The sequence below is a fragment of the Anthonomus grandis genome, chromosome 2, assembly GCF_022605725.1.
Source record: "Anthonomus grandis grandis chromosome 2, icAntGran1.3, whole genome shotgun sequence".
Classification (NCBI taxonomy): domain Eukaryota; kingdom Metazoa; phylum Arthropoda; class Insecta; order Coleoptera; family Curculionidae; genus Anthonomus; species Anthonomus grandis.
In genome coordinates, this window is record NC_065547.1 from 42,553,444 (window position 1) to 42,573,945 (window position 20,502).

Here is a 20,502-nt window from a genome sequence, read left to right on the forward strand (position 1 = left end):
GCAAGTTCAAATAATAGGACCTGCCCTTTCTTCTGCTCTTACTAAATTAATATAATAAATAAGACTGTGAGAGATTTATATTAGGTATAGTTTATATTAATCTTAAAGGCAGAGCACTTTTGTGTACTATATAGATTCTTCGATGATTTTATGACCTCATTCAAATCTGTATCCTAATTTGTTTTATTATTAACTTTAAACAAATTTCAACTTTTGTTCCTTCCTAAATTATTAACAATAATGCAGGGTCCTTCGAGAATTCCAGCGATGGGTTATAGGAAAACTGTGAATAGGAAAATCATAAAAATCTGGCAATAAAATATTTTGATAGTAGATGTTAATAAATTAAAATCAATTGATTAACTTAAAAGCATATTTTATGAAGCAGTAGACGTTGTGAATGATTTTGCCAAATTTTTATAGATACCTACATGACCAGAGGATATCATTTCAATGCTGAGGAATATCTTTTCTTTGGTCTCTAGGAACAACATTCCAATTATCAGATAATGAAGACAGTTCAGTGATTGGAGGTTTAACAAATTTATAGAGACTACAATTTTGAGTATGCCATAGGAGAAATTTCTTAGGACCAATTGAAGAGTTTTGGTTTAAAAAATATCTTACACGTAAACTGTAGTATCGATTTTCTAATAGATTTCCCAAGCGATTTTCAAGAAAGTCTAAATATTTGTCTTCTGGATTAATTAAACAACCATTTCATTCCGTATCACACATTAATGCTAAATTTATGTTCGAAATGATGGTCTACCGTAGCCTGAAGGTTTTCTTAAGACCACCGGTGTTCATTATGAAGATTACTTATACCATCATGCGTAAAGTGTGCTTCATCAGTGAACAAACATACCATACAATCTTCGATTTTCATTATCCAATTGCAGAATTACAATCTTAACTTAAAATTACCCTTCTACGAATGATGAACCCGTTGTAAATGAAATAGGATTATTTTCAAAGGCACTGAGAATAGCCTCTTCTAATTCTTTTTCAGATACAATTATCACACAACATGGAAACATCCAGATTCTCTAGTCGTAGCGAAAACATGTTGAAAAACTCTGTCTGCACCCTTCTATCTGGAAATGGTACTTTGGGACTGCTTGAGTAGCAGAAGCCATAGACGAATATCATTTCTGCATATTATTATTTACATTACTGCATATTTATTATTTAGAAAGTTTATTTGATATAAAAATCATTTTTAAAAGCATCAGATGCGTCGTAATTTAAAATTATGTAATTTTAAAACTGCCGGATGCCAACTTTTACTCCAATAATTACTTTATTATAGATTTTATTAAAAAAATAGAAACATCAAATAAAAACTTTTACACCGTGCATTTTGGAAACTAATGCCTTGCAGGCTCATATTTGTATAGACGCTTATGCTTATTTTTGGGCCCTGATTAAGTATAACTTCTTTGCTTAAATGTTTGTGTCTGAAGAATAAATAGTATTTATTTATCTCCCCACATATGCTAACTGAAAATCTAAAATTGTACAAATTTGATAAAATCATTATTAACTAAATAATCTCTTATTTAAACGGCAAGAAGCAGCTTACATATTTTAATAATAAAAACTTACTATAACTATAAAACCTTAAGAAACTACTGGAAAATGAGATTGGTGCTCACGGAGGTCAGTGCTGGGACCGTGGTTCTTTATAATTTATATAAACGATCTGCAGACCTGCAATCCTAGTTCTGATCCAGATCAATGTTTTTAGTTTTTTGCAGATGACACTACAGTATTAAAGAAGCTCTGTCGAAAATACACATTGTGGATGCTATGGAGGAGACCCAATAGTAACAAAATGGTTTAATTGAAGGGCTTATTGGATAAACGTGATAAGCCACAAAATCATTTTATTGAGAAAAAAAGCTTTGAAGTGTCAAAAAAATTTGTAAAAATCATATTTGACTAATACAATCCTTGAATATTTTTAAACAGGTGTAGTAGGTCATATATTAACGTCTACAATATTGAGTTATCAAAAAAAAGCGCGGAGGACATTTTTGATGGGAAAAAAGTGGCTTGTCATATTATTACCTGTTTCATATTGACGATTTTCTTTAATTATAGGCGAATAAATACAAAAACAATGTAGCGAAAAGACACCCAATATTTAATAGTATTAATCAAAAAACAAACTGTTTATATAAAAAAAGTAATTTTCTAGTCAAAACTTCTACATTATCCATTTCATTCTATACGGCGGTGGCGGTAGATTTTAGGCTGTTGAAGAATGGATGACAAACGGGCGGAAGTAAGGACGTTCTTTTTTTTTCGAGGCAATTTTCAGAGGTTTATTGTACTTCTGATTCAGTTCAGTTAAAGCTGTGCAAACAGGTCTTCGTTTCTTAGAAATGTTCACTTCTTTGAACTCTCCATTAACTGTATGTTTGACAAAAATAGATTTTGTATTATCAGCTCTGAATTGAAAGGAGAGTATCCCAGAAAAGTCCAAATTTTCTCCACTGACGGTTTGACCACTCTTTTTGATATTTGATAGAAGTGGCTCAAAAGTAAGGAAGTCATTTTGCTTCATATTAGTTACAATGAACGGTGTTTTACTGTAGCGTATTTAATGACCTCATACCATCCTTCGGGCGAGTAAATTATCGGTGCATATTTCCGGTGCCTTTTTTCAGTAAGGGCAAAATCCCTGTCGGACGGCAAAATATTAGTATGGCCGCTGATCAAAAAGTGATGTGTTACGGTTTTAAACTTTATTTCCTTGACAAGCTGTAGCCACAATGCCATAACTTGTCAGTTTTTATTCTGTCCAGGACAGTTATCAGTGAAAATCCCAAGATCTTCCAAATCAGTTTTATTGCTGAGAAACTTTAGTATCACAGAAGCAATTTCGTCTGATCTCCGCTTAGCTATATCTTCAGTTCATAAGTACACGTACCCTTGCCCAGCAGTACAGTCATGCACACCAAGATTGTAAAGCCAAATCTTCCTGCAGTAGAATGCAGGTCCAGTTGTTAATTTTGGAATGGGAATAGCCTGCTGTAGGTCGAATGAGATTATACATTTTTTGTTAGTGTCAATTTTCAAATATTCCCTTTCTGATTTGAGCAGATTGCATTGCTTTAGCTCTGGCTTTATGTAAATCTATTATGGAAGATCATTTCTTTCGCTCCTCATCATCATTAGTTTGAATAGCATACTCTAGTTTGATGTTTGTTTCATCACACGTTTTACATGTATCGGATTTGGGTAGTTTGAACCCTATGTTATATTCAGAACAAAAAATCTTACGATAAAAGCTGTGTTTTACAGGAACAATGTGCTTTTCCTCACACCATGGAATATACATCTTCCTATAGAGCTCAGCAATAGTCATGTCACAGTTGAGGAAGGTCTTGCTTAGATTATCTGCTCTGCTGTAATGGCTTTGATATTTTGGTATCAAGTCGATATGATTTCTGGCAGATTGCCTCTGTTCATGTGCCATCTTTTGGACAAAGCCCAAACCTTTAACTATGTGGCTGGTCATACTATTGCTAACTACTATACAGTAAACCGTTTAGTTTTTAACAAAGTGTAACTTGTCACCTTTTTACAATAACCCCTTCAATTGTAACCAAATGACATTAAACGAGTTTAAAACCGAAAAACTTTATTTTTTAATGAGAGATTTAGAAGGTATAGATAATTCTGAATATGTTCGTTTTCTTGGAGTGCATATAGATAGTAGGCTAACTTGGATCAATAACAGAATTGTGGACAGCTGGTCTCATATTTGTATGCTCTATGTGCCCTGGTGAATGTTGTTTCTGACAATGTTCTTTTAAATGTGTATTATGCTTTTGTGGTCATATGCTAGCCTGGGGGCATTATTCACATATGAAAAGAATTTTTAGTATACAATGAAAAGCTGTGAGCTGTGTTTAGTAAAAAACGAAAAGAGTGCATTACGGAGAAGACTAAAAAATATTTACATAAACTTTAAAATTTGAAATGTACCTAGTATTTATGTATTACCCAGTTTGGTAGTCATTAAAAGCATATTAGTGATTACACCACACACAAAAATGTACATGATCATTTACCAAAAATAGAGAACATATACACACATTTTCATAAGATATATAAGGTTAAGGGTGGGGTTTCCTTCTATGGTCCTAAACTCTATAATGCTCTCTATAATAGAAGAATTTTTAAAGGATGATTTTTCTAATATGTAATTGTAATCTATAACTTTTAAGCTTTAAATCCTTTGGTTATTAATAGTATGTGAAATGTGTGAGCATCTTTGTGTATATATGGCATGAATAAATTATGTTCATGTACTAAGAGTTGTAAAACTCAATAAGGTTCTAATTACCTGACAACTGTGGGGCTCTGTACATAATTCTCCAATTTCGTATGGGAAAATTCCAGAGAAATGACGTTCAAAAGCCGCGTTTTGTTGGGATCCTCGTAGTACTTTTGCCACTCTTTCATTGTCATTTCGCTGTTCTTCTGCGTGTTCACGTCCATCACATCTAAGAGTCTTCGAGAGCCGACGCTCACTCTCACATCGTTTATGGAGAATTTTGATGAGGGCACCATTAGACCTGTAAGAAGAAGAATACTTTACTACGGATACTGTTAACTCGTAAGGATGGTTAATATGAGAACAAAACGCAAGCTAAGAGTACATAAGAGCTAATAGCAGGTGAGCTTTTGGACTTAATGCCCCTGATTTTATGGCCACACTAAGCATTCTAAAAATTAAAGTTTAGAAGATTCTTTTAAATATAAAGGAAACTAATAATTACGTTATAGCTAGATGAAATCATTTATATGATTTCTTATATGCTGGACTTCATCGCCTTCATTATATATTTTAATAATATATTCTATTTGGGGTTTTCATTCATTTAGGAATACTACAGGTAGGATAAAGGAAAATTTAAAAAAAGCAATGAATTATATTGTTGTAAAAGAACTGAGAAATAAACAGTAAAAACTTTGAATCAAATATAGATATTGGCGACATTGTAGTTACATAAGTAATTATATATGCAATGTAAATGTAAACAAGAAAAGTGAAAAATGGATTCTGAAAAGAAGCTGTTGTGTTAAATCTGTGGATATAATCTGCAAGAGACAAATTTTCTGTTTTTTTTTAACAGGTTCAATAGTTTAATTCTTGAGTTCAGATTTTTAAGCCTTGATACCATTAAAATCTCAGTAATAAATAATTTAAAATTCTATGTGTGTGAGAATATTTTGACTTCTGATTCATTCATGCCCAATTCATGGAGGGGCCTTAAATCAGATGCTATATACCTGCTCCATTAAGCTCCCAGGCTTAATACGAGGTAAGTTAGAACGGTTTTCGTCACAAGTGACCCCATCAGAGGCGGTAGCTTAAGGTTAATTATTAATGATAAGCTGCTTGGGTTAAACTATGCTCTTTAATTAATAATTTACCTTTATCGTAGTAGAAAAATATTATACATAACTTAGTAATGTGTCTCTTTAACTCTCACCATTGCTGTGTGGCCAGATGATATTTTGTATGATATATTTGAATTCAATAAGAGTCTAAGATGTATAGTAAATTCCCTTTAAAAATGTGTTATTTCAGACTACAATTATAAAGTACTGACCACTTTTGAGTGTGGTCAGTGGCGATTTTGATCACATAGAGCAGCAGGCTTGAATATGCTAATGGATTGACAGTTAAAAACCGCACCCAGGTGAATAATATAGCAACATTTTTTAAATGTTTAAAATAAATAATACTTTAAAATATGCTTTCTATTTCTAGACATTGTATTAAAAAATAAACTATGCAGTGAAGCTCAATGTGCAGCATAATTCATCTTGTTTCCGTCTAGACTTTTTGACAGCCTCGATGTCAAAACTTACTCTAAAGTTTTTAAAACTTTAAAATTTCAGCAGTTTCAATGCATGAACAGTTTTGGATTCTATACTAATCTTCCAGTCTATGAAATTTTTAAAGGCAAATGAAAAAATGGTAATTTCTGTAAATTTTGCTTATAACTCACTTATTGCCTCTTTTATTACTAATTTCTTGATAGTTATATGTAAAATATTTACTAAGGAACGCTACTATGATAAATTCAACACTGAGTAAAAGGACATATGTATGTTTGAAAGTTTTATACGCAAACAAACATATTTTGAACTTTAAAGTGCGTAAAAAATTATGTAAAACATATGTTTTATCAAAATTGACTTCCGGTTTAACTATCTTTTACCCATGTCTTACTCAGGTTGAAAAAATGAGGCTTCAAAGGATGCAAAATAACTGCTGTCGATTTATTTATGGATTCAAGAAATTTGACCACATTTCATCAAACATGCAACAGTTGAATTGGCTGAATGTCGAGAGTTTGTTTAAGTATCTTCTTTTAATGTTTATTTATAAAATTCTAGATACAACTTGTTGAATGAGATCGCTCTTTGAGAGTAAGAAACAAGTTAAATATGCCAGAACATACTACTGCATTATTTCAGAGAAGTTTTTCGTTCATAGCTGTGTTATTAGATAATAATTTTTTTCATATTACTAAATCTATCTCAATTTTCCAAAAAAAGAATGTGTTTCATCAAAATGTGTAGTTAGTTTTTTTTCCAGTTGGACTAAGATTATAGTTTTACATTGCATATTATAAAATTCATTGTTCAACTTTTAGTGGATTGTAGTAATAATAAATATATGTACAGGAAGACATATTAGTATTTACTTTTTCTTATAGACATTATTTATTTATAATAGTGAATTAAGTAAGGGAGTAAGTTGGTGATTTTATAAAATTTTATTGCCTTGGTACATTTACTATAAGCTTTTGCTATATATGCTCTTCATACAACAAAGTTCCTCATTAAATTGAGTTTATACATTATGGAATTTTTTTTTAAATATTTTAACAAGCATATATAAGTATTAATTTTGATTAAATAAATTGTGTTTTTTTGTTCTATAATCTTTTTATAATAGAGTAATACATCTGTGAATAGTTTATCTTTTGTTTCTGATGTTAAATATTTACCTGTTGGCTCTTTCATTGCTAATTTGTTGATAGTTATTTAATTTAAAATATTTATTAAGGGACATTACTGGTATGAGTCTGCGGTCATTTCTTGGTTATTATGGAATATGGAAGAATTTGTATATGTTATGATTGTATGTTATATAATGTGTCAAGAGAGTCCAACTGTTAATTTTTATTGTATATTATACTTATAAATTTTTTACTTTAATCTCTTTTTATAATGTAGTAATATATTTTCTGAATACTAGTAGGAAATTTATGGGTCTTTCAGAACTTTTAGTACGCAAATAGAAAAAGTGACAAATCAAGGACTTTATTTAATATGGGGAAAAAAAAATCATAATTTAACACCTTTTCAATCCGCCTGCTATAATTTTCGAAAGAAACACATATCCCACAAATTTTAAGAGCACGGTATAGTAGAGCGAAATTCAAATTTGGCGCCATAATCAAATTTTAAACTACCCGCTATTATGACGTCATAAACCAATTTTCACTTCCTTTAGTACTACTCCTCGACATTCAGAGGGCGCAACAGTCGATCGACGTCTAGTGTTCTACTGGCTCTTATAAAGGTTTCCTATCTGAGAAGTATTCATCTATATTCGGTGGACAGTGAGAGTAATCAAAGATTTATTTCAAATATTCGCGGCAACAATGCGAAATACAGACCACACGCGCGTCAAAACATAAAAACACACACAGGAGGCGCCTCAAGTATTCCGCAAACGGAGTCTGTTACCGTCGGGTCGGTCGATCGCCATCGCAGGAATCGCGAGCACATCCGCAGCATATCGATATGATATGCAGGATGGGTGTCGTACGTATTATGACAATTTTCGCCAAACAATACTGTATTAGATTAATGTGATACATATCTAATAAGGTCCTTCACACGCGAATTGCAGTTGCGTGACGTCAGAATTGATTAGACAATCGCAGGTTTAAATGCAAGAGAATTGAATTAAATTATGTATTATGAGGGTGCATAGAATGAAAATTTGCTTTCGACCATTTGAAGACTGCGAAAAGTTGAGAAATCTCGAGACTGGGAGATACTACAGACCAAAATATGTGAATTGACCCAAACATACCTTAGCCTAAAAGTTAATAGTTTGACAGAGTGGGAAAGTTGTTAATTTTTATGGCCAAATTTCTAGGGGGCGTCACTTATAGCATTAGTTCGGTACAAACTTATCGGTATAACTTTTATCCGCTATTTTGTATACAACAACTGACAGAAAAATCTTATTTTTTCCTACTCCCGCAACAAAGAAGGTCCACTTGGTAGAAGTGTCTAAAGTTCTAAAAAAAGTTCTAAAGACTCTATTTAGATACTCACTAACTAATAAACTGAAATTATGAAATCGAGCGTGGTCATGCATACACCACATATTCATTCGTGTTTTTAAAGGAAGATCTTCCAGCATAATGACAATTGTAAATATCTTTGGCCATTTAGTCTAGGTGACAACTCAATGAATCCTATTAAATATTGTCCAATTACTCCTGCCCATAAATTAATTTGAAATTGTATTTGGTGGCGGGTTTGCATTATTGCCTGACGATTTTCGTCTGCATAAATGTGAAGATTATGCGAGTTAATCCGTCCATCCCTTCGAAATCCTGCTTTGTCCGAAAATAATATTAACCAAGTAAATCCATTGTCATCATTAAACTTTCTTAAGAGACATGTAGAAAATTCTACCCTTGCCTTGTATAGGTTTATCATTCGCGTTTAAGCCAGTTGCTCTTGAAAAATGGCATTTACTGTACATTTGGAAATTTGAAATTCTCGAGCTACTTTCCTAACCTCAACTGTAAGATTTTCAACGACAGCATATAAAACATTTTCTTTAACTTCAGCTGTACGAACAGTTCTGAGAGCTGTACTACTCAGCCCATATTTGGAGCAAAACTACCTAAAATCAAAGATAATTATACTAACGAATAGATAACCCACGTAAATGGCAAGCTGTGAACCGACAAGGAGACATCAATGCTTCCTTAAATAAGAATATTTTATGCGCTAACCGTGTAAGAATCGAAGCGACGTTGCCATTATTGATAACATTTTAAATTTTATCTAATTCTCTCGCGCCGCGCCGCGCCGTATAAAGGCAGAACGAGGTATTCGCAAAAATTAAGTTTTGGGAAAATGGATGTTTTAATTAATTTTTAGTTTATTAAAGTTTTTTAATTAAGTTTATTAATTAACATATTGATTTAACTTATTATTAGAAACTTGTGACTATGATTTTTGCCTTATTTATTTAGATACACTGAGATAAAATTGCTTGGGTCTTAATATCTAGTGAGGTTTTGTCGCCTGCATTATGTGCCTCTATAAAACTACATAAAATATTACACCTACCATATTATTTCATTGAAAAAAATTGTAAAAATCGCGAAAAATTGTTGAATGATCATTTTGGTTTTGTTCGCATTAAAATTAAAAATTCTCCATTATTATTTCAAACGCTAAAATTTAAAAAAAAATGCACGTGCCTAGAAAAATAAAACGGTTCTAAACCTATAAGACTTAATTTTTGGCATTTTTTGCATTGATTTGTCTTTGTACCGCATCGCAGAATTATTATTGATAAGGTCTTAATCTTTAAAGTTGACATTTGAAGTTAATTAGGAATAAAGTGGAGGAATATGTTTTAATAGAAAATAATTCTCATGAACATTTTAAATAACAAAATCAAAGAAACATCACTAGTACCTATATTATTTTTATGAAAAAACTTAAAGTTATGGTTTAAAAAATAATAGGATATCGGAAGTTTCCAATTCTTATATAGGCCTTTAATCGAAAATACGAGACCATGTGTTGCTTTTTTTGAGGAACGCCCTAAGACACCTAAATCTTCAAAACCTTCAATGAGAGTTTTTTGTTGTATTTAATTAGTTTTTTAATGCTAACCTCGTCAAAGGCCAACACAATTTTTTTTTTCACATTTTTTTTTAAGATGATACTTTAAACCGTTGTCAATATCTGTTTTAAATAAATTTTCGCTCATCCATCTTCGTATTGTTGAAACGGACGGTAAAATAAAACCTTTACGCCTCAAAAACATATATGCCGCAGGAGATTTATAAAAAATTGACACAGACACTTCTTTTTCCCTGTTGTTCCATTTTTTTCTAGACTGTCCATCTAATTGCATCAAAATAAATGTTTTTGGTACTACTGATAGAAATATTAACAACGGCATTACTTTTGAAATTAAAGATTTATAATTTTTTTGTTTTAACTGTAAAAGTCGCATACGGAATTGATTTTTTTTTAATTTACTTTCGAGAATTTTTATTTGTTTTTTTAACATTAATTTTCTTGGCGTCATTGTATGATTTGGAAGTTTAATTATTTCCTCTAGTTTTTTTGTATTATCATCGCCTTTGTTTAAATGTAATTTTTTCGTTACATTTTCGTTGGTTGTCGGACTGTCTGTAGGTAAAGCCCGTTTTTTCCCCGAATAGGTCCTTTCTGGTGATAGTTATAGATACTTTTAAATGTTTATCCACTGGGAAATATACGTAGGGTATTACATTTGTTTTTAAATAACGCCGTTTTTCCGTCCGAAAAGCGCTGTCCGCAAAATGTCTCTCACACAAGTGTTTATTTTTCAGGATTTCCAGATCCATACCAAGTAACGTTGCGTTTCCTGAAATCGGTAAATAATAAAAATACCGTTTAATGATTAATTTTTATTTCGGGTGTTGAATCGCCAAGAGGGACCTAGGAAAATATTGACTCTCTTTGTAGAGAGAAAAAATATTTAAGTTAATTAAAGAATAATAAAATCTTCTACCAACAAAATAACTTTTATTTTTTTTAATTGGTCTGTTTAGAGATTATGTCCAAAAATCTTGATGAGTTTTTTGTCACGCTGTACTTACAGGTACTGCTCAAAGTAAAAAGCCAAATGACTACTGTATTTACTACCAAAACAGTAGTCATGTATAAAATGACAAACTTATTTGACGGTCCACTAGTCAAGGTAAAAAAATGTTGGTTGTTACCTGTAAATACATTGCAATAAAAAAAGATAATTTTTTATATAGATTTTTGGCTATAAAGCCTAATAAAGCTCACAGAATCGGCGTGAATTGATATATATGTCAAAGGTATTTTGACTATCAAAGTAACAAGTGGTAGAGATTTAAGCTATTTAAATAAGTAAAAAATGTCTGTGCGTGACGTGCTATTTTATTGCAGTGCTATTTTATAGGCTGTAGATTTTAGTGCTCTTTAATAAATTTTAATACTTTTTTCTCTAAGTTAAAGAGGAAAGCCAATCCCTATAAAAAATAACATGGGATTTCCTGTGTTCCATTTAGCAATGGCAACGCTAAGTATACAAAACTGCATGAGCACAAAAAAACGATGGCGCGCAAAAGAGAAATTCTATCAAAAATATTTATATCCACGATCCCATCCTCAAACTTCCCCAAAATCGGTATCATATAATACCTACCTATTTAAAAAGAAAAGCGTAACTTATATTTTTTGTCAACCTGATGATCTAAATTTGACGATTCGCTTTACAATTTAAGGTTACAATTTATCTTTCTAATTTTTGAGTTTGTATACTTTAAAGTTGGTCAATATCAGAAGATTCAGTATAATAAAATAAAATAATATATTTTTCGCCTTCACTCAAAAAGTTTACTTTATTGACTTTTACAGATGAGGCAGTAAAATGATTAATAGGGAGTAAAATGAAGAAGTTTACTACACCAGCTTTAGCGAAGGCAGTAATTTTAAAACGCCTATTTTACTCTAATAAGTAACTATTATTATTTGTTATGGTACTATTTTTAAGGTTTTATCTCAAAGTAATTATTGCTTTGGAATTTGACTATTTAAACCGGTATTATATATTTTTATTCTTTAAATTTAATTTTCAGTATTCAAAAATTAACTTTGTACAACAACTCATAGTTTTACCACCTTACACATTTTTCATTTACCTAAAAGTCAGAAAATTATAGTTTTTGGTTAACTGTAATTTTCATTGCCGAATAGTTCCCAATTAAAACTTGAGATAGATATAGATTGTAGGTGATGTTCATTTCACAGGTATTCAGCTGCAACTTTGCGTAAAAATACACGTATTTATACCTGGCTCTTCTAGGACCCACAGTTAAAGACCCATGAAACGAACTTTAGGTACAAGGTGTTCCATTTAAGAGGACAAATGGCATATTTTTAACTTTTTCCGTATCTTTACATAATTGAAGATAGCCAATCGACGTATTTTAACTCGGAGAATTTGAAAATCGTAATAAGAAAACAATGTCGTCAGTCTTTTTTGTTTTTTATGGAATTATTTTCTTATTACGATTTTCAAATTCTCCGAGTTAAAATACGTCGATAGGCTATCTTCATTTTTTTAAAATATACCGGGAAAGTCAAAAAATATGCCGTTTTTCCTCTTAAATGGAACACCCTGTACTTATTTACTAAGGCACTGTTAAGGTTGAGTATGTTTATAGAACTCTAGGACTTTAAAACCGCAATTTAAAATCCAACGTTCGCAAATACTTGGATTTTTATAAGGAAATTTAAACATCTTTAACGTAGGATTCTCTCTTCTAGTTCGCCTACAGTCATAATATTGGCATACATTGCCCGACATTATGTATTACAGAACCAGTGACAAAATTTAAAAAAAATTAAAGAATTATTTGTAAATAAGTTTTGTCAAAAATTGACGGAGAGCTTTGCCGGTGTTGATAACCTGTATCGATACGTCCGTCACAAGAGCGAATAACAAAAATAATATTGTGTTGCTCAGCCGAGTCGCAGCCGCCAAATTAAATTTTGCAACACAGCCAAGCGATCGGCCAGATTTCAACGCGTAATTTCACCGATGGATCCTCGCTCGAAAAGCGGGGATCCTTTTAGGTGGTCAAAAAATTTACACGGGATGGATTTTCTATAGTTTACTATTATTTTCTTTGCTAAAATCCAAGCCGTTTTTACTACTTAAAACTTGACTAATGATTTATTATCAGCTTCTCGTAAATGCGATCGATACTTTAGAAAATCATTGAATTACGCAGATGTCTATTCGGAAATCATATCAGCATATTCAACAACATATACTCCTATAATAAAAATATTAATACCTATGGTATTATTATTATTATTATGATTTTCAGCCGAAATAGCTGGCACTCCCTTAAAGAGGAACATTCACGCATTCCAGATACTCAAGTATCAAAGAGCCCTTACTAGGTTATCGGGCCCGTGAAAATCAATGCCGTTGGTTCTCTGAAATTCCTTACAATTCGGGCTGTATTTACTAGAACCGCTTTCTGTATATAGGTTGATTGAGACCGATAGTTCTTCAATGTTTCTTTCCAGGTTCTTTGGTCTGACTCCCGTAGTCGACATTATAATTATTGGTATCGTCCTAAGAGTATTCATTTGCTATTGCCTCTGTAACCTTACTTCTAGGTTGCAGTACTTTTAAATTTTTTCTGCGTGCTTTTGAACGAAAACTAAGTCAGGTCTTTTATTACTTACAGTTTGATCAGTTATAATAGTACGATCCCAGTAAGCCTAAAGTTTGCATTTTCCAGAATCCTTTCTCGAATATACTTATATTAAGGATGCTTTTTATTCTGCAGAACTTTCAGTTTTAGAGCGAGTTTTTGATGTATAATTTTTGCTACTTCATCGTGTCTCTCTTTATATTCCGTGGGCTCAAATATTTGGCAACATCCTATTATTGTGTTTGGCATCCATATCTACATCGGTCATCTTCAATATCTGGATCTTTTGCTATGAACTTCAGATAATTACGCGTTGGAACAACTTGATCTTGGATGGGTAATAGTGAACCTTCTGTTTCGGACAACATTTAGCTGAGATCAGTAATAAATCAATAGTTTGACGCACATTTGTCAACATGTTCTTGTATGAAATCGTTAATACGTCTTCCGTGCAGAGGTTTCTGTTTCCAGTTCTGTATTTTGTCATTTGTTATCATTATTATTATTATTATTATTATTATTCTAAATCATGACAATCATTAGAAATACTACTCAGATATTTTCCAAAGCAAGTTGATTATTATGTTACATATCGCATTGGAAATTTTGAAAACAGATATCTCTAAAACTATTAACTTTAGAAAGTTCTAACGAGTGGACCCAGAAATACGCAAAAATAAGATTTTTCGGTCAGCTGTTGCATACACTGAAAAAAATAGGGGGAAATATACCAAATGAATTTATTATTAATCACCAATTGTATTCTGTAAAAGCTCAAACTTTAGTAATTTTTTAAAGAATATTGAACTTTACTTTGTAAAATATACAAAATACAAAATATCATTTGTAAAATTTATTTTGCATGTAATTTTTACAATTTACAAAGTAATATTTTAGTTTACACGGTAAAAATACGTAAACAAAACGGGAAAATACATATATTTTGTAAAATTACATTATTCGCTACGTAAATTAACAGACGCCACCAAATACGCCATACCTATACTCAGCTAATTTAGGCTAATTCGGCGTTTGCCGTTGGTTTAGTCACACCTCGCACCAAAATTAGAAGGGAGCGTGAGCTCAGGCTCCTATGGGATAAAGTATTGCGTATTAGTGCATTGGTTAAGTGAATTTTGTCCATCTTGTTTGAGTTTTTGTGATAATACAGGTAAGTAAATATTATAATCATGTTTTTATGTAGTATTTGCTCGATTAAATTCATTAATATTCAAAAGTATAATAAGCATTTGTAAATACACCGAAATCTTAATGGATTATTCCGAGATAAGGAAATTTCCTAATAATATTCCTATAATCAGGGAAACTAAAGAAGAATGGCCATTACTATTTTCATCACCATCTCTCTTTTGGCATTTCAAGAATTAACAGGTGTTGATATTCACCTACTCAATGGAATAAATGAGAAAGCTGACAAAATCACAAAGTGCCTTAAACTCCCCAAAGACGCTGATTTAGAAGAAAATGTATCAATAGACCAGCAACTAATTAAAAATTTAATACAGCACTTCAAGGAAGATATTGAATTTTTGATATCTCAAACAGAGGCAAGTGACATTTTTTATAAATAAAAAAAAACTAAAAACTACATGACTCCAACCTTAATTACAACTGTAATATTATTTTTTATTTTAAATATATTTTTTTTATTCCAGGTCCAAATAAATTTAAACGACGACGATGTTTATCCCGACAGTTTGCCACTAACGCCTATAATTCTAAAGCAAGGTAAATAATTTATGCCTTAGAAGTATCAAACAATAACATATACTTATCTTATTATTTTAGAAAACAAAAATTGCTTTTATGTTTTGGTTGAACGTCAAATAATACAGGCAGATGGCTACACCACTTTTCTGGAGGCCTTAAAAGTTCTTCTTGCGTTGTACTTTGTAGTTATCTTGGATTACCCGAAAAAACTAGAAACTACCCTCCAAATTGGAATTTCTTCAAAGATATTTTCTAAAACTTCACCCCAATCAGGGAAGTAAAGCCAGGCAGGTATCTAATAGCCTAAAGAAGGTTTTTTTGTCTAATGAATTCAATAAAACACAAAAAAACATAATAAGTACCTATAATATATAATATATCTTTGTTATATTATTATGCATACTATATATATTTTTTATGTAGAAAAACATTTTTTTTGTTTACATATAACATGCCATGTAATGTTATTTATTTTGTTTACGTATAGGTACCTACGACAATAATTTGATGGAAGATGAAGGTACATATTTCCTATATTTTGTTTTATTATTATTAGAATAATAGGTTTTTATTAGACAGTGTGATTTTAAAGTCGATTTTTTGTTCTTTTAACAAAAGATTAAGATCAAAAAAAGTTTATGCCATTTACCGCATTTTTCAAATATTTAACTTAACTTAAGAGTATTAAAATGTACAATTAAAAAGTAATCATTTTGTAAAATTAAAATTATTACTCGCAATGGAAAATCACCTTACTCGCCTGTTAAAAGGAAAATATCAACTAAAGATTGCCTTTTTGTTAGTTGTTTATACCATTTCAAATTATATATATATATTTTTATACCCTTATTTAACTATATAGGGCCCATATATAGTTAAATAAAAGAAGTAAAGCGCGCGTTTTCTGTTCATACCCTTAGAAGTTTTAGCTGATGTCTTAAAATCTCAACACTCTACATTTAAAATTAAATCTATAGTTAGAACGCTATTCTGGTTAAGTGTTAATGTACCTTATATGTACCAGAATGTTAAATTATTATTTTTTTAATATATACCTTATTATATAAAATTTAAAGATTTTGTTGTTTAATTTCATACGTACATATATGAAATTTATCCATTTTATTTTATTATATTTTTTAAGTAATATTGAATTACCAAATTTAACAATCATATCCTGTTTGAGTTATATAATATAAGCAGGAATCTTATTGGTAAATTATGTAACTCTATACTACTTAAAAGTATAATAATTTTAATTCAGTATAAATCATTCAATTAGATTTTAAAATTTTATTCGATTAAATATTAAATAATACAATATATATTTTGTAATTCTTACTAATAAAATTGGTAACATCGTTTTTTTCTTTAAATTATTATTGATTTTTACAGTATTTGAACGGAAAATTTACAAATTTTAATTGGTAAATTTACATTACATATTACTAATGATAATTACTTAAAATATTCTGTATTTTCATATTCACAATTGTTTTGTAATTATATGGAATAAGGATTGGTCACAAAATTACCTAAACTAAATACTGAATTTTACGAATCCTTTTTATCAGTGTATAGGGTGGCACAAAAAGGTTATGATAAGTGACGCCCTCTAGTAGTTTGGCCATAAAAAATAAGTCTCTTGTTCCTCATACTAGAAAATCTTCCTAAACCGAGTTTTATACCAGAATCTGAAATGCTTCTCAAGCAATAGGGAAAAATAGAAAATAAAATTGTCATTTTGATACCCTCGGAAACTATCAACTTTTGGACTAAAGTATAGTATTAAGTTTGAGTCAATTTACATATTTTGGTCTGTATAAAATATCTCCAGTTTCGAAATTTCCCAACCTTTCGCAGACACTCTGTATATAACTTAGAGAGTGTTGCACGGGCATGCACTAATTTAAAAATGCGAGTTTTTTCCTTTCATTATCTCGAAAACAGTTGAAAATGGGACAAAATTTTAAACTAAAAAAAGTCAAAGTTTACCCAGTAGAATCCACCAAATATGCAATCACATGCAGGATGTTTTATTTTAAAAAACCAAAGTTGGTGTCAATGCCAACCGAACCATAGATGACCGAAAAATTCATGCTGGTAGAAATGTGAGGAATTATTTACTGAACACAAGTATACCAAAATACTGAAAGGTATCTATAACAAGTAATTGAAAAGTTACAAGTATTTTATACGACTTTTTTGCCACTGTATATTTGTTTATCTTCATAACTGTTATAGCACTTATTATTTTAGTCTTACTTAAATGTATTTGTATGGAATTTGTAGTTGTATCACATCTAGAAGATACTTTTGGTCCTAAATACAAAATAAATGATCCCGCGTTTGTTTGGTGTGGGAGACCGAAAGTATGTTTTTTTTAAACTTGCCTTGAATTCCCAAAAAAAGTATAAACATTTTTTTTTTATTTGGTAATAAATAAAATATTTGTGACCTTGTTCAGGAACTTGGAGATATTTCTTAATTCCAAGCACTAGAAGTCTTGTTTTTATTTATTATAAGCAGTTTCAGCGATTTTTTATTCTGTTCAGGAAGTTATTTACCATTCCTTTAAGGCAGCTGATGTCGTAATTCTAATTTCTTACAAGCAGTTGAAACCATTTCTTATTTCTTTCATGCAGTTTAAGTCATTTACCATTCGTTTCGGATAGGTTAACTCATATTCCTATTTCTCAAAGGAAGTTAGAGCCAAATTTCTTTTTCATTGTCATTTATATTCGGTCATCATTTCTTGTTTCGCCAAACAGTTAAATTTATTTGTTATTTCTTTTAGGTAGTTAATGTTATAATCCCAGGCTCCTACAAACAATGGTATCTGAATCCATATTTCTATACTGCTTACAGGCACTTAAAGTCGTTTTTCATTAAATTCAGATAATTGAAGCTATTTGATATTCCTTTCAGATTCCATTATTAAAAAATTACAATGATAAAAAAAGCAAAGCATGGATTGATTCAATAAACGTATTAACGTATGATGAAAACTATCTGTGAAACAGTGATATTTACAGGTATATTTTTAGTTTAGTCGATGGTGGGTTGCTATAAAAAAACTAAGTATTCAATTTAAAATTCAAAACACCATTTTGTAGCGTACAAAGAGTTTTCGAAAACAAAAGCCATTACACGATCATCGGAATTTGTCAAACTTTAAAATAGCCTTTTGATAGGCATCAAGTTAAACTATATAACTCCTAGAAATTCTAATGATGAGGCTCTAATTTGGCAGAAAAAAGATCAAATGGCATACCAGAAACTTTAAATAGAACCTCTCCAGAACGAATTCTTGAAATATTATAGAAAAGACAAAGAAATAGATTTAAATAAGGAACAAGGAAAGAAATATGCGGGTGAAAAATGTAAATGATACAAAAACTGTTTAAAAATCTACTGAAATTCACATCGACCTGGCCGACAACGTCGTATCATCCGCCCGCTTAATATCCAATTTATGAAACCAAAATAAAAACCGGAAGGGAGCGAGAACGAGCGCGCATTCAGCGTTCGATTTCGTTACGCGACGGTCTTTTTCTTGCTTTTGCTGTAGCACCACAGACTTCGAATTAGTCTGCCTGCATGAATATACCGTTAGGCCGACGTCTCTCATTTCTTTTTACCGCTTTTATATTCAATGGAAAGGTCTACGTACGTACACGTAATATAGTCTTGATGGTATAGTTTTTTGCTACACAGTCCCCTATAAGATCAGTTTAAAAAAGCAAAAGTTTTATTAAATATTCAATGCAAAGCTGTTAAATCACTTCTTGCATACATTTACAGTTTTCCATCCAGAAAAGGTACAAAGAAATTTGGGTATTTGCAATAAGGATTTATAGTAGAAACAAAAAAAAAAGAACAAAATAAAACGGAAACTCAAAGAATTCTGGACGTCTTAAAAAAAACACCGAATCGGGTTCATCTTTGGGTCTGAAGCCAAAGCCATCTATCTATGGCAAGGGATTCATATGGAAGAAAGAAGAAATTGTTAAAGGGAGTCTGGAACACTTCTGGAGAATTCAGGGAGGCTTATCCTTCTGATGGCCCCTATCTTATGTTTGCAATAACAAATTTAAAAGAACTCGAGCAACATCATCTTGTTAGCCATGAAAAAGTCATAAATTTTTGCCCTTTGCATTTTTTTGATACAATTAACCGTTTTCCAGAAAATCGCTTGTAAACGATTAGGGGAGCATTATTAAACCCGATTAAACTATCAAATTAGAACAAACGAAGTAAACTGTGACTGCTAATTGTTGTCAAATCAAATTAGTTGTATCGAAAAAATGCAAGAAACGATAATTTTAGGTTTTTTAATGGCTAACTAGACAGTGTCCCAAATTTTCAAAATTCTTATCGACAACCTAAGATATACGCCATCATAAGGGTAAGCTGCCCGGAATTTGAGTTTTGACCATTTTTGCGAGGAAAAATGTCAAGAAAACCCAAAAAAAACTGAGACTTGCAAATTTTCAAAAGATTTAATGCATAACTATAGTGAGTGTTTCAAATAATTTATTTTCTTCAAACAATTTGCGCTGGGTTGTACCTGTAAAAAACGCTATTATTTTTATTCCAGCGATACGCTCTTAAAATATTTGCACCCAACTTTGTAACACCCTACATATTATGTAGTAGTATATGTATAAGTGTTTATAAATGAAATATGATTTCTAAAAAGTAAAAATTATTGAAATTATTGAAAATGAGATTAGTTTTATAATTAAAGACGTCGTTGACACAATTTAAGATTGGACTTCTCGGAGCCCTCGTAAGCTAGCTTTTCTAGAAGATCCAGTTTTTTACCTTTCGCACACTCCTGCAAAACAGTTACATCACCCGAAAAATTAAAATCAGAGACGATTAGCAAACGCTGATTTTGTCTCTACAACGGTGTTCCTATAGTTGTTAAAAAGGCTAAGAATATGTTTTCAGTCTAGTGGAAATTCTTGTTCTGAACTGACCAACATACACAGCTGGGCACTCACCTCAATTCGTGAACCCTACCGTTTTTTCTCTTGTGTTTACCAGAAGTTTCCTCAAAATGTTTACAGTTTTAAAGGGCTATTGTAAGAATAAGATTATTTTTAAAAATTCAGCAAGATAATCAGATCCCTTGGGACGTCACACTAGCGGAGCTGGTTACTGCTGATAAGAAATTTGAAGCCTTTAGGTCTATTTTCAGAGTCACATT

The 20,502-nt window shown here is 31.1% G+C and overlaps 1 protein-coding gene across 1 annotated transcript in view; it reads right to left on the bottom strand.

The window, feature by feature from the left end:
- Positions 1 to 20,502, bottom strand: part of LOC126733656 (jmjC domain-containing histone demethylation protein 1-like) — a 129,141-nt gene that overhangs the window by 36,841 nt on the left and 71,798 nt on the right. Inside the window, exon 3 of the mRNA XM_050437049.1 lies at positions 4,361 to 4,592. Within this exon, the coding sequence (XP_050293006.1) occupies positions 4,361 to 4,592 (232 nt within the window). The remainder of the gene's footprint in view (positions 1 to 4,360; positions 4,593 to 20,502) is intronic.